At 48.9% G+C, this 14,064-nt stretch overlaps 1 protein-coding gene across 2 annotated transcripts in view; it reads right to left on the minus strand.

Moving 5' to 3' along the window:
* Positions 1 to 14,064, minus strand: part of SCARA5 (scavenger receptor class A member 5) — a 126,194-nt gene that overhangs the window by 10,112 nt on the left and 102,018 nt on the right. Inside the window, exon 8 of one of the 2 annotated variants that reach the window (XM_015544229.2) lies at positions 1,852 to 2,046. In XM_015544229.2, the coding sequence (XP_015399715.2) occupies positions 1,852 to 2,046 (195 nt within the window). Of the gene's footprint in view, positions 1 to 1,851; positions 2,050 to 14,064 lie in introns of both variants that reach the window. The other variant, XM_015544228.2, reaches the window with a different exon arrangement.

Here is a 14,064-nt window from a genome sequence, read left to right on the forward strand (position 1 = left end):
TATATTTGAGTGTGAAAGTGTGTGCGGCGCTATGGATGTTTATAGCACATGTCGGCAGGTGTGTTATTCATGGTCCCAGCTCGGGGCGCCTGGGTGGCCCAGTCAGTTAAGCGTCCGACTTCGGCTCAGGTCCTGATCTCGCAGGTCGTGAATTCAAGCCCCACGTCAGGGTCTGTGCTGACAGCTCAGAGCCTGGAGCCCGCTTCGGATTCCGTGTCTCCCTCTCTCTGCCCCTCCCCTGCTCGCACTCTGTCTCTCTCGCTCAAAAATGGATAAACATTAAAAAAAAAAATAAGTGGTCCCAGATTGTGTGTAGTAGATGGTGGTCACAGCAAGCATGCCAAGGTCTAGAGAGTGTTATGTGCTGAACTGTGTCTCCTCAAATTACCAAGTTGAAGTCCTAACCTCAGGACTTGAGAATGTGACTGTGTTTGGAGACAGGCCCCTGAAAGAGGTGACTAAGGTGAAATGAGGTCATTGGGGTGCTATCCAATATGACTGCGTCCTTATAAAAGAGGAGACACAGGCACCATCCAGAGGGAAGACCATGTAAAGACACAGGGAGAAGACGACCATCTACACGCTGAGGAGAGAGGCCTCAGGAGAAACCAAATCCATGGACACCTCGATTGTGGGCTTTCCAGCCTCCGGAACTGTGAGAAAATAAATGTCTGTTGTTTAAGCCCCACAGGTCTGTGCTCTTTGTTACAGCGGCTGAGCAGACTAATACAGAGAGCTAGCCTAGGGGACAGACGCAGTGCCACGGACGGGGACTGGAGCTGGGGCAGAGCTGTCCTCCTCGAAGCAGGAGAGCGGTGGATGGTTCAAATCCGCTATCTGCCCAGAAAACGTCTGCACCCCTCCCTCCAAGTCTCTTGTACCATCCACAGGAAGGGAGGTATGCTTGAGCATGTCGAAAGGAAAGCAGCAAAATGGTGAAGACTTTGCGAAATCCTGTCACATAAAGACGAGATGAAGTAACCGGAGATATTCATCTGAAGAAGAAAGGACTCGGAGAGGGGCAGGGACAGCCAGCAGAGTGGGTGGGAGCCTGGCCTCCTAAGCCTCCTGCTGGGGTCTGAGGGAAACCAGGCTCTTCCATTTGCTAGCTGTGCGACCTTGTGCACGTTAGTCAACCTCTCTGTGCCTCTGTTTCCACATTTGGAACACAGGGATGATCTCTGTATCCACTTCCTAGGTGTTGTAAGGATTCAGTGAGGGAGTATTTGTAACGTGTTTAGAGCCGAGCCAGGCACACAATGGGTGCATTAAGTGTTCAGCACTCGCTGGGCTCCATAACAAAAATGTAATAGGGACGCCTGGGCAGCTCAGTGGGTTAAGCATCCGACTCTTGATTTCAGCTCAGGTCATGTTCTCCAGGTTTGTGAGTTCGAGCCCCACCTGGGGCTCTGCGCTGACAGCATGGGGGCCTGGTTGGGACTCTGTCTCTCTCTCTCTCTCTCTTCTCCCGCTCGCTCGCGTGTGTGTGCACTCTCTCTCTCTCTCTCTCTCTCTCAAAATAAATAAATAAACTTACAAAAACATGTAGTAGAGTTAAGTGGGAGTGGGTTTAGATCCGCGCCTGAGATGCAGGGCTGAGAACGAGGGTCTGCAGGGGAATCTGACAGGACACAGGAAATAAAAGGAAGTCAATTCAAGGAAAAGAAGAGTGTTCTAATAATCAGAACTGTGTGAGGGCACAGCTCCTTGCCTGGGGCCAGCGAACCTCCCACCGCAGGGAGCATGGGGGCAGAGGCCAGGCGACACCCGGTGGGACCGCTGTGCAGGGGACTCGTGCTCTGGGGAGGAGACCCAGCTGGTCCCCGTGTCCCTGCCCCCCAGAGCGCTTACCTTGCCCAAATCGAGCCGTCCGGTACACCTCCTCCACACCACGGAAGCCCAGCATGCGGCACACCACGTCCCCGTCTTTCTTGTCCCAGCCGTCGTCACACACGGTGCCCCAGCGCCGCTCGTGGTACACCTCCACCCGGCCCTCGTGTGGGCCGGAGCCGTTCACCAGCCGGATCATCACCGCCTCCACGCTACCTGCTGGGGGCAGCCGGCAGTCACCACTGTACTCTGGACACCCCCCTGCCCCGCCCTGACTTTCCTCTACCCTGCCCTCCCTGCCCCCCACACAAGACCATGACCAGCAGAAACCCTGGTGTCTCATCCTGCCCTTAATCAGCCTGCTTCTCTCCACCTTTCTTTTTTTTTCTCTTAACAAACTTCATTTTCTCAGAGCAGTTTTAAGTTCCAGAAAAATGGAGACGAAGGTATAAACATTTCCCATACACCCTCTGCCCCTACACAAGCCCAGCCTCCCCCAGTGTGGACATCCTGCACCAGAGTGGCACACCTGTTATAAAGATGAACCCACACCGACACATCACAATCACACAGAGTCCACGGTTTACCTTCGGGTTCATTCTTGGTGTACATTCTGCGGGTTCGGGCAAATGTATACTGACGTGTATCCACCATTATAGTATCGTACAGAGTAGTTTTATTGCCCTAGACATCCTCTGCGCTCCGCCGTCTCACTTCCCAGCCTCTGATCACTGGTGACCACTGATCTTTTTACTGTCGCTATAGCTTTGTCTTTCCCAGAATGTCATACAGTTGGTATCACATAGTACACAGCCTTTGCACACTGGCTTCTTTTACCTAGTGATATGCATTTAAGGTTCTCCCATGTCTTTTTGTGGCCTGATAGCTCATTTCTTGAGAGCAGTGAATAATATTCCATTGTCTGGATGTGCCACAGTTTATTTATCCATTCACCAACTGAAGGACACGTGCTTCCAAAGTTTGGCAATTATGAATCAAGGTGCAATAAACACTCCTGGGCAGGGTTTTGTATGGACATATGTTTTTAACTCATTTGGGTAGATCCCCAAGGAATATGATTGCTGGATTTCTCTCTACCTCTTGGGACCTGGTGACCAGCAGTCATGCCTACCATGGAGGAGGGGGAAGGGGGAACAGAGAAAACCAAGGGACATCCAGACTCTCTGAGCAGCCTGGGAAGTGTCTCAGCCCTGAGTTCCACCGTTCAAGGCCACTTCCCCACTGGGCTGTGAGCATGAGAGTGTGAAGCCAGCAGACTCGGGTGTGGATTTTGTCTCTGCCGCTCACTATGTGTAAGCGGGAGACAGTAGTTCATCGAAAGATGCCACTTTTTATATGGCACATCTCAACTATATATGCTACTAAGAAGGAAAGAGTTCTGCCAGTTACAGTGGCAAATGATGTCAATGGCTAGATGCTTCCAGACTTCAGTGATGTGAAATTGTGTGTCAGGGGATCAGTGAGATATGGCAAGACATGAAGAGCTTAGAACAGTGCCTGGCACATAGAAGGCTCTTTGGTCTACCTGAATGACCTTAAGAAAGACTCAGAGCCTCTCTGAGGGTATTTCCTCAACTGTGACATGGGGACAACACAGAGGGCTATTGTGCAGCCTAAAGGAAGTCATGTGTATAAGGCTCCGAGCATGATGCCTCATACACTGCAGACACTCAGGAAATCCTGGGTCACCCCTTCTTCTCTGCTGGCTGAAACTCTATCACATTCATCTACAAGCTATTTAGCACAGAGCCTGGCTCTAGGAAATGAACAGTAAATGTGCTCCACGGATGAATGAATGAAGATTCATCCCTTTGCATTAAAAGCACTGCCTTATTTCTCCAAGGGGATATTTTGGGGACTCAAAGAGCACTGGAACAGCTGAAACAAGCCTTACACTCATCTCAAAACCAGGGTTTGGCTGGGAAGTCACAGTGTCAGGCCATACAGGCTGTTAAGTGTCAGAGCTGGAGTGGGGGCTTGGGTCTCCCGATGTGTCTTCTTCTTCCCTTTTTTTTTTTTTTTTTTTAAGTTCACTCATTTATCCTGTGAGAGAGAGAAAGTGTGGGAATGGGGGAGGGTAGAGAGAGAGGGAGAAAGACAGAATCCCAAGCAGGCTCTAATGCTGTGAGTGCGGAGCCCAGCTCAGGGCCTGAACTCACGAACTGCGAGATCATGACCTTAGCTGAAGTCAGACGCTTAACCTACTGAGCCACCCGGGCACTCCTTCTGATGTGTCTTCCAAGGTCCTTTTCACCATCCTGCCTGCTCCCCACTCTGGGAGGCGGGGTGATGGTCTTCACCCCTTGGAGACCAGAACTTCCTTATTTGATAAGACATTGGAGTGGTCACTGGGACTTAAATCTGGCCACACATCAAAATCATTCAGAATGCCTGTGAAATGCAGATTCCTGGGCCCCCCTCGGACCCACTGGATCAGAATCTTGGCAGTGGGAGTCAGAGGTCTGTATTTTTTTTTTTTTTTACAAGTGTCCCACATGATTCCAAGGTAATACATGTATGTCGACTGACATTTGGGAGTGATACGAGTAGATGAGCTGTAAGGTTTTTTCCAGCTCCAGTGTTCAGTGATACCAAGGCCAGGGAAGAGGTAACAGGTGTCTCTTTTTTTGCAGCTGGAAACCACCTGGGGCATGTAGGGTAAAGTCACTGTACTGTGACACGGTGACAAGTGAGTGAAATGATGCAGAAAGATCCTGATGTGAACTGCCAGAGAAAAGACCAAACCAAATCAAGTTCTGTGCCCAGTAAGTACTGCATCCTTGGGCTATTTTTTTCTTTTTTTGGCCAGCTGGGCTGGGGGATCCCCCTTCCAATGACTGTGACCTTCATGGGCCCCCTGGAGGAGAGGGCAAAGTTGATAAATCCCACATTTGTACCACATGAGAAAGGAGAGGAGTTAGAATTGGCCATGTGTCTGTTATGTGCTGCCTGGGCTGGGGAAACCCCAGGATATTCTGCATGGGGGAACTAAAGAAGTCACCAGGAAACCACACCATTCCCAAGGCGCTGAAATATCACAGATGGTTGACTCTGAAAGGCTTCTTGAAATGCTTAATGCCATTTTCTACACATCCTTCATCGCTGACCATTCTCCTCATATGGCTTTGCTGAAAACACAAGCTCATACCAGACTGTCAAAAAGAGATAAGGATGAGCAAGAGAACACAGGAATCCTGGAGAAGGAAACCATAGAAGCTGGAAGGCAGAGACTGGGTCTGAGACAGAGAAACTCCCCAGGGAGCGGTAATGACAAGCTAACCTAGAGCCAGCAGCAGCAAATGAGCCCTGGCCCCTGGCTGAGGGCTTGCCCTGGGTGGATTGGCTGAGGCTGAGATGTCAGCCCTGATTTCTCACAGACCTGTCTCACCGCTGTCAGCACCCTGTCATGGTGGCAGTGGGCCACGCCAGGCTAGCTTCCAACAGAAGTCTCAGTGTGGGGTCATAAGTAGAGGGAGAAGTGACAGGAGAATGTTGTGGGTCCCAGAGCAGGCCAGGCAGAGTTCAGGGTGTCAGGTCAAAATAATAGGAAGAGGCTGGGTGAGACACAGGAAGCCAGGGCTGATGTTCACAGATTCCCCCATATCCTCTCTGCTCTGGCCAGCCTGAACTCACTGCATTCATGTCTTTGTTTAACAAAATAAGTGACTGACCATTTGCTAAAGGCCTGGTCCTGTTCTAGGAGCTATGGATACATCCATGAACAAAGTCTCTGCCCTCAGGGACTGGTATTTTAGTGGAGAGACTAGCAATGAATCTAGGAAACAAAAATTTAACTATGGCCAAAGTAGTGCAATATAACTATGGCCAAGTAGTGATGAGTGCAGAGACAGGAACAGAAAGAGAATAGAGAATGAGAGGAGGTGCCATCTTGGATGAGGAAACAAGGAAGGGAATGAAGAGTGAGGGAAGACATCAGCTTGGACAGAAAGACAAGGAAGAAAATGGAGAGTGAAGGGAGGTGCCATCATGAATAGGGAGACAAGGAAGGAAATGGACATTGAGAGGGGTTGCCATTTTGGGCGAGGAGACAAGAAGTGAATGAAGAGTGAGGGAAAGGTGCCATCTTGGACAGGGCACAAGGAAGAGAATGGAGAGTGGGAGAGGTGCCATCTTGGACAGGAAAACAAGGAAGGGAATGGAAGGTGCCATCTTGGACAGGGAAACAAGGAAAGGAATGGAGAGTGAGGGGAAGTGCCATCTTGGAGAGAGACCAGGAAGGGAATGAAGAATGAGGGAAGGTGCTATCTTAAAGAGAGAGAGACAAGGGAGTGGAGAGTGACAGAAGGTGCCATCTTGGAGAGAGAGACAAGGAAAAGAATAGAGAGTGAAGGGAGGTACCACCTTGGATGGGAGGGAACAAGGAAGGCCTTGAGGAGAGACCTGAATGAGCCAGGGGAGTACATGGACTCCCCCATCTCAAAAAACCCTCTCTGTACTCCAGCCTATGCTTTTCTTGTCCCTTAAATCTCAGCTTACATGTCCCATCTCCCAAAAAAACCTCCCTTCATGCCCCACACCTGGCCAGGTCCTCTTCTATGGATGTATTTAGCACTTCATCTAATAATTGCCTATCTATCTTCTTAGGACACTGTGAGCGTTCCAGGGACAGATCACATGGCCTATACAGTGTTTGTACACCAAGATGCCCAAGCTGTGTAAAATGAAGGCATGAATGAATGAACTCAGATGATACAGATCCAGATGGGCAGGTCCCCTGTATGGGACATAGCTCTTCGAGCCTAGGACTTCGGTATGAGTCAGGAGAATCTGCCTTCAGGGTATCCCACAGTTCTAACCCCCTCTTTATTACATCATAGCCCCGTCTACTAACGCATTCTCTAATGGCTTCTTTTGGTGGGATGGTCCTGGGCTCTGGACCCCAGGACTAGGCTATTGGTGAATGACTATAACATTCCAAATGAGAAAATAGGGATGTGGTCATATAATTATGGTGGGTACTAGAAGAAATCTGGAAAATGTCATCTGGATGCTGAAATATTGGAATTCCCAGAAGACTTCAATGTATATGGAAGTGACAAAAGAATATCTGGAAACAGGACAACCTCAAAAAATTGCACACATACGGTAACCATAATTAGGGGACTCATAACATCAATTTTAAGGATGTCTCTCCAGTCTGTGCCCCATGGTCCTCATAAACTAAGCAAAGTTGTGGCCCTCAGGACTACCCCACCTCCCAGACCCTAGGTTGGCTCATTGAGCATTGGAACCTGTTCCTTGTAACTTGTTCCCAGATCCTCCAGATTTAGGGTTTTTCCTCATAATGGAGGCAGAACACAGTCACCTGCCCATGGGATGTTGCATGCCCCAAAAGAAAGAAAATGATTCTGAAATCTACCTGACCTCCCCTGGACTCATCCAAATGACATGGCACATACTGTTCAAGTCCTTATAGAACTTGGCAGTAAGGCTGATTTTTGCATCCTTTTCTTTCCCATAATAAAAGCCCAACTCTGTGGATAATTCCTTTGGGAAAACCAGAGACTGAGGTTTGATCTGATTATGATGCAAACTGCCCCAATGCAAGGACTTGGACAGTCCAAGGGGTTGGTCCATGAACAGTGTCTCTGGCCTTCTGATGGAGCCACAGGCAGGCATCCCCTCGGGCCTGGGCAATGATACCACCTCCTGGCATGCACTTGGGGAATCACTAAATGACTGCAACAGTGACTCCCTCCCTGGCCTGGGAAGGATGTCATGACTTGGTAAAAGGTTTGGGTTTCTGTGGTCAGAGGGTTTGAACTCTGCTTTTCCCAGCAGTTTCTGCCCCAGGCAAAGCTTTCCCACCAATCAACCAGCCACCACTGGTGTGTCAGCCCCCACACAAGCAGATGTAGTCCCTGACAGGAGGCTTCAGCCTGGTTTGTAACACCCTCAGGACACTTCTTGTAAGTCCAGGGAGCTTTTTCGTCAGACACCCGCCCAGAGTGGTCTCCGAGGAGTGTGTGGGGCCACTTGAGGTCAAGGAGATGCCTCTCTGCATGACAGGAAAGGAAAATGGCAGGCAGAGATTTTGGACTGCATAAAACTCAGGCACTCTTAGGCTGATAAAAAGAGGGAATGGCCCAGTTGGAGGGCATAAGGTAAGAGTGCTCATGATGAGGGGCGCCTGGGTAGCTCAGTCGGTTAAGCGCCCGACTTCGGCTCAGGGCATGATCTCGTGGTTCGTGGGTTCGAGCCCCACATCGGGCTCTGTGCTAACAACTCAGAGCCTGGAGCCTGCTGTGGATTCTGTGTCTTCCTCTCTACTCCTCCCCTGCTCATGCACTGTCTCTTTCTCTCTCAAAAATAAATAAACATTAAAAAAAAATTAGAGAAAAAAGCGTGCTCATGATGACCTCAGGCTTTTGCAACTGTGTGTGACTTCCCTTAACAACCACATTTGCACTGTCTGACAGGCCCCTTTACCTCTTTCTTTGCATCCTACCTCAGGGGGGCCTGGAAAATCCTTCCTGAGCAAAAAGAAAATCAGCAACTCTGCAGAAAACCCTGAGTTCCACCATTCTCTATGTGGATATCAGATTTTGATTCACAAAGAGAACCTTCCAGGTAGAGAGAATATGAAACTCGTTTTCTTGTCCTGGGGTCCCTACCCTGCAGACTGGAATCTACCCGGACATGTACCATGGTTTGCAAGTGGACAGAGCCATAGTGACCACAAGGCTGGCCCCCACCCAGCTCTTTGCAAAAAGAGATCTTCCAGAAGATCCAAGATTATGGGAAATACCAAGGAACTGTTCCTCATCAAAAGCCTGGAGGACATCAAAATCCCTGGCCCGCTAAATCTTGAGCAGAACTTCTCCTAGTACTCCCCAGAGCAGTGATATCCAGATGCTTACAGGGTCAGGCCTGTTTCTTTTTGCCCTGCTACCCATGATTTGGGGTCAGAGGTGCTCCCCTTTTATACAGAGAAGCAGACAGAAAAGAGTCCCTTCCCTTCAAAAAGCTCACATCGGGGCACCTAGGTAGCCTCAGTCAGTCAAGCATCCGACTCTTGATTTAGGCTCAGGTCATGATCTCATGGTTTGTGGGATGGAGTCCCACATTGGCCTGACAGCATGAAGCCTACTTGGGATTTTCTCTCTCCCTTTATCTCTGCCCCTCCCCTGCTCTTGCTCTCTCTCTCTCTCTCAAAAAATAAATGAACTTTAAAAAAAAACAACAACAAAAAAGCTCACATCAGAAGCGGTCTCTTCTTTGTCTCATGGTGTAATCCTAGGGGAGGAAGCTGATGAACAGAACCCAGAGCAGAAGACTTGCCCTCTTCAGCCGGGCAGCCTCCTTGCCCTCTCCTGGATCAAAAGGATCAAGCATTTCATCAACAAATTTTCCACAGCATCAGTGGTTCTAATCTCCATTTGGAGCTTTCCTGTCCAGCTGCCATGCCAGACCATAGAACCCCTCCTCCTCATTCTCCGACCTGTTCTACTGACCCTGCCCTTTACCCAGGCTACTGCTGGGACCAACCACGAGGCCCTCATCCCTCCTGAGGTAGGACCCCAGACCTGTTCCAGTCCTGGCCTGGCCCCTCAGTAAAGAGGGTGGGGCTGAGGCACAGAGGGGGTCAGATCACGGAGAGGAATAAGGCGTGGTGTCTGGACTAGGAGCCTTTGCATTTTCTCGGGTTATATCTAGTAACAACTTCCTTAAGCTTAATAGGGGGCTTCAGATATCACCATTACTTGGTGCATAGAGCTACTCTTAGTCACATAGTCTTTAGGCTTTTCTAATCATCACAAATGATGGAGAAGCCTAGACTTTGCCGGCTGACCGAGACCTGGAGATCACTTGGCCCAAACTGTTCATGTGATACTTGAGGATACAGAGGCTCAGAGTGGTGATATATCTTGCCCATGGTCATCCCACAGTTCGTAGTAAGTAGAAGAGCTGGGACCTGACCTTGAGACTTTCCCTGAGGCAGTTCTCCACCTGTCCCTCTCTTTCCTCATTTTTCATAAGATCCCTCATTCTTTCTGAGCTCTCTGGGCAGGGCCCACTAATTCTACCTCATGCTTCAGTGCAAGATGCCTTTTGATGAAGCAGTTACATTAAAAAGAATTACTTTAACCCTTGAACTGTCATGCTTCCACCCCTAATTCATAGAAATAGTTTGGTTTCTCCTAAGTCTTACAGGAGGACCAACAATGCAGGGATGCCCTTGTGAAGCACGGCTGTTGCTGAGTTTGTATTTGAAAATGAACGTGTCTCTGTTTCTGGGCAGGGGAAAGATAAATCAGCCTTAGCTTTTGAGAGTAGTGATCACATTTATTGACGTCCAGGGTGATTCTACTTCTTGTGCACAGATTTGCGGTGCTGAAGATGCATTATTTTATTAATTCTTTATACATATCTTTATCAATGTATGTATTTCTCTTTCTAATTATTCACTTCCTTATCCACCCAGATGCACTTCTGGAATCCTACCACATTCCAGAATGGTACCAGGGGCTAAGGATTTAAGGACAACTAAGTGTCGTCTTTGCCCTCAAGGCTGTCTAATGAACTGACAGCCTAAGATGGATAAGAGCACAGAATGCCAGAGCTGGCAGAGACCTCCCCAGTCCAAACCCTCACCTAGAGATGAGGAAACTGAGGTTCAGAGAGAGGAAGTAACCAGCTATCACTGGGATACCACATCTCTTTCTTCCTAGACCACTTCTCCTTCCAATGCTGGCCACTTTAAGTACTGCCTAAGCCACAACACAGAGTTAAGCTGGTCTGGGGCCCTGAAAAGAGCTAGGATGGAGGCGGGCTGGTACTCCCCAGACTGCTTGCAAGAGCTCAGGGAAAACCTGCAATCTCTGAGAGTTATGGAAACATAGCTCATTTTCCCTTGGGCAGAGAAACACTGTTTTGTTTATCCATGATCCCTCGATACTTAATATCATGCCTGTTTGGCTGAAGATGCTAATTAAATGTTTGATGGGATGGAGGGCAGATGGGTGGATGGATGCATGACTCTGTTAGTGGGTATGATCGGAATCCCCAGCTGAATGCCTCATGTTTCCTGTATCCCTGGTTCCAGTCTTAACCTTCAGTGTCTGACTGTTCAGAAAGGGTACTGTGCCCATCCATCCACTGATCCCACCAGCTGAGGCAGGAATGGTGTCTCCCCAGGATAGAGACCATGTGCTCCCTGTGCACACAATGGCTAGGGGCCCTGACCCTGGGTTACATCTACTGGGGCTAGCTCTCTGTAGTTCATCCAGACTCCCTACTACTGGTTGATCTTTAAACAAGTATTGACCCAGTCATGGGGACAGAGAGGTATACAGTCAGGCTTCTCCTCTGGACACAAAAATGCTACAAGGTAATCCAGGCCATCCCTGCCCAGTGCCATGAGAATGGGTCTATGGCAGGTGGTGTGGCATGGCGAGGAGAGCAGCCAGTCAGTAGAGGGGACTGGTGGGGGCTGGTCAAGCTATACTGCCAATGTTCTTAAGTCTGGAGGCACTAAGACATTCTCTTCATTTTTTCACCCATCACACTCACTTCCCAGGGATGCTGAGCAGATCAGTGACAAAGATTTTCTGCTTGGCCAAACCCTAGCCAGGCTCCTGAGCCCTCTCAAGTAGGCCTCAACTTTGACCCATAAAGACTTGAACAGAATACTCACATAATTTCTAACAGCTCAACGCCACATCCCTACAATGACCCTAACCTCCCTTAACGTGCCTGCCGGAGAAAACTCAAGGTTGTCAAAAGAATTTATTGTGTGTTCCAGCCAACACCTGAAGATAGGGCCCTGCTTCCCAGCCTCTGTGGAAGAAAAGGAGCCTAACTTGGATAAGAGCCAGTTAGCAAACCCAGATGGGTTTCACAAGGACAAACCCCCTTCCTGTTTTTTATAATTTTTCACTTCCTTGACTCCCCCTCTCTCCTTACCCCCTCCCTCTCTCCTTATTCTCCTTTTAAGACACCCAGTCACCTCTGTACAAATAGAAGTTGAATTTAGTTCACACTGGCCTCTTTTCCCCTATTGCAAGAGTATGTTACTAATTTAAGATCTGTCCCAACCACTTTAACTAGCATCCAGCTTTGTTAATCTTTGACCTCAGATGTGAGAAGACTGCCATTAAACAAGGTCAAGGTGTCTGCCATGCTCCCAGCCTGTGGGCACTTCCTTACACATGGGTAATGCCACGAATGATTGGTCTGGCTCAGGACCGCCCAGACTCCCTTAGGAATGTGAGTTGGGGGAATATGGAGATAAGTAAGCAGAAGCCGATACAAAAAGAGGCAGGGCCAATGGAATTAATAAGCCATGCTGGAGATGAGACACTAGGGTGAAGCCATGAACCCCTCCTGCTGGGGTCCCCAGAAATGCCTTGGATTCTGGATGACTTTCGCATCCTAGGCTCTGCAACGCTCATCGTATTATGAGTCCTTTTGTTCCAAAGTCTTTCCCAGTGTCCTTACGACAAGCCCCCATTGTTTGAAGTGACCCAATGATTCTCTGGTCCTTGCTACCAAAAATGCGCAAAGAGAGCACCTGGGTATGCCACACATCAATCTAAGGGCTGGTTAGCTACTTGCCTCTTGGGTGGATTTGGGAATTAAGATGGAGGAAAACACAGTGGTGATAATTCCTATGGGGAGGCAATGGCGGGGGGGGGAGTAGAAAGAGGCTGGTTCTGGACTCAGGAACAGGGTTCAAATTCAAATTTTGATTCCACTAGTGGACAGATTCAACCTCTCTACACCTACCTTCTTCTTCAAATGGGTATAATGGTGGTGGTTGGGAGCAACTGCACAAGTTTTTGTTGGTACATCATGGGCACCCATCGCTATGAACTCCCACCCTGGCTGCCCAGCAATTTGTCCAGCAACTTATGGGTCAGCTCTGAGAGATCACCCTGTGTTGTGGAGGATGGCTGGTATACAGTGGCCTGACCAGGGATCACAACCTTGAAAGCTTTCTTTGCAAAGTAATCCTGCTGGGTGGGGAGTAGGGACAAGGGGCGCTCACACCTCCCACTGGATTAGTCTCTTGACTTCCTCTGCTCTCCCCAGAGCACAGTTCCTGGCTCCTTAGTATATTAAGGGAGAGGGACAGGGGCATCAGCAGAAGACTAGCTCCTGCTGTCAGCAACTTTCTGCTCACTAATGCGAGCTGAATGTGATTCCTGAAGCAAAGCAGCTCCAGAATGATCCAGGAATGTAGCACTCCAGCTGAGGCCTCTCTGGGGCTCCTAGCACAGACCTTACAAATCCAGTATGTGGGGTTTCTCTTCTTGAAACAAATGTTTCTTTGCTCTCTTTGCCTTATAAATATATACGTAGGAAAAGCAAAGTCCCAGACAAAGTAGGCAGGGTCAACCCCAGATTCCCCCGGTTCTGAATCTCTGAACCCCAGAACCAGAGAATCCCTGGATGTTACTCTTGAACCCATTTTCACGCTTTAAACATAGGGATCCTCTCCACTCTGTCCCATGCCTGACAGATGCTCATCTTACCTCCTTTGGGAACCCATTCCAGGATTTTAAAGCCAGCGTCGGGTTTCATTTCATTTACAGCATCTGCTGGCATCACTGGATGCCTCCAGGGTTTTTCATCTGATGATTTCCTACCTTGTTTTACTGTCTATGCTTTGGGTTTTGCAGTTATTGGGAAGCGAAACGCAACATACCTTCCTTTTTCTCCAGCATCTGGTGGGAACACAACCAAGGGAGTGGCTTCATTACTGGGTCCCTCAGCGGGTTTGAGAGGACAGTTTCATGGCCAGTGGCTACCATCTCATAATTGGTTTCCAGTGCTGGGCTAGACTGAGAACTGTGTACTGCCTGTGGAGCCTGTCCACATCTGGCTCAGAACTGCCCCCAACCCAGCTACAGCAAAGCCATGCTCTGGGCACTATCCAAGAGATTTCAAGTCAAGGATGGGCACCGAGGGAACGGATGTATACTCACTTCCTACTACATACCAGACCCTGCAAAGAAGCTCGTGCATGTATTCTCTCATTTATTCTTCATGACAGTTCCATGAGTTTAGTTACTATGGATCTCACCTAACAGAGGAGAAAATCGGCCCAGAAAAGTCAAGCGATTTGCCCAGGATCACACAGCGGCTATAAGGAAGAGCCAGGGAGGAGAGCAAAGGCCTTTGCTTTTCAATCCACAGGCCAACTATCAGGCTGAATACTTAAGACAAATATTTACTAACAGCTCTCTT

Source organism: Panthera tigris, chromosome B1 (assembly GCF_018350195.1).
Source record: "Panthera tigris isolate Pti1 chromosome B1, P.tigris_Pti1_mat1.1, whole genome shotgun sequence".
NCBI classification, from domain to species: domain Eukaryota; kingdom Metazoa; phylum Chordata; class Mammalia; order Carnivora; family Felidae; genus Panthera; species Panthera tigris.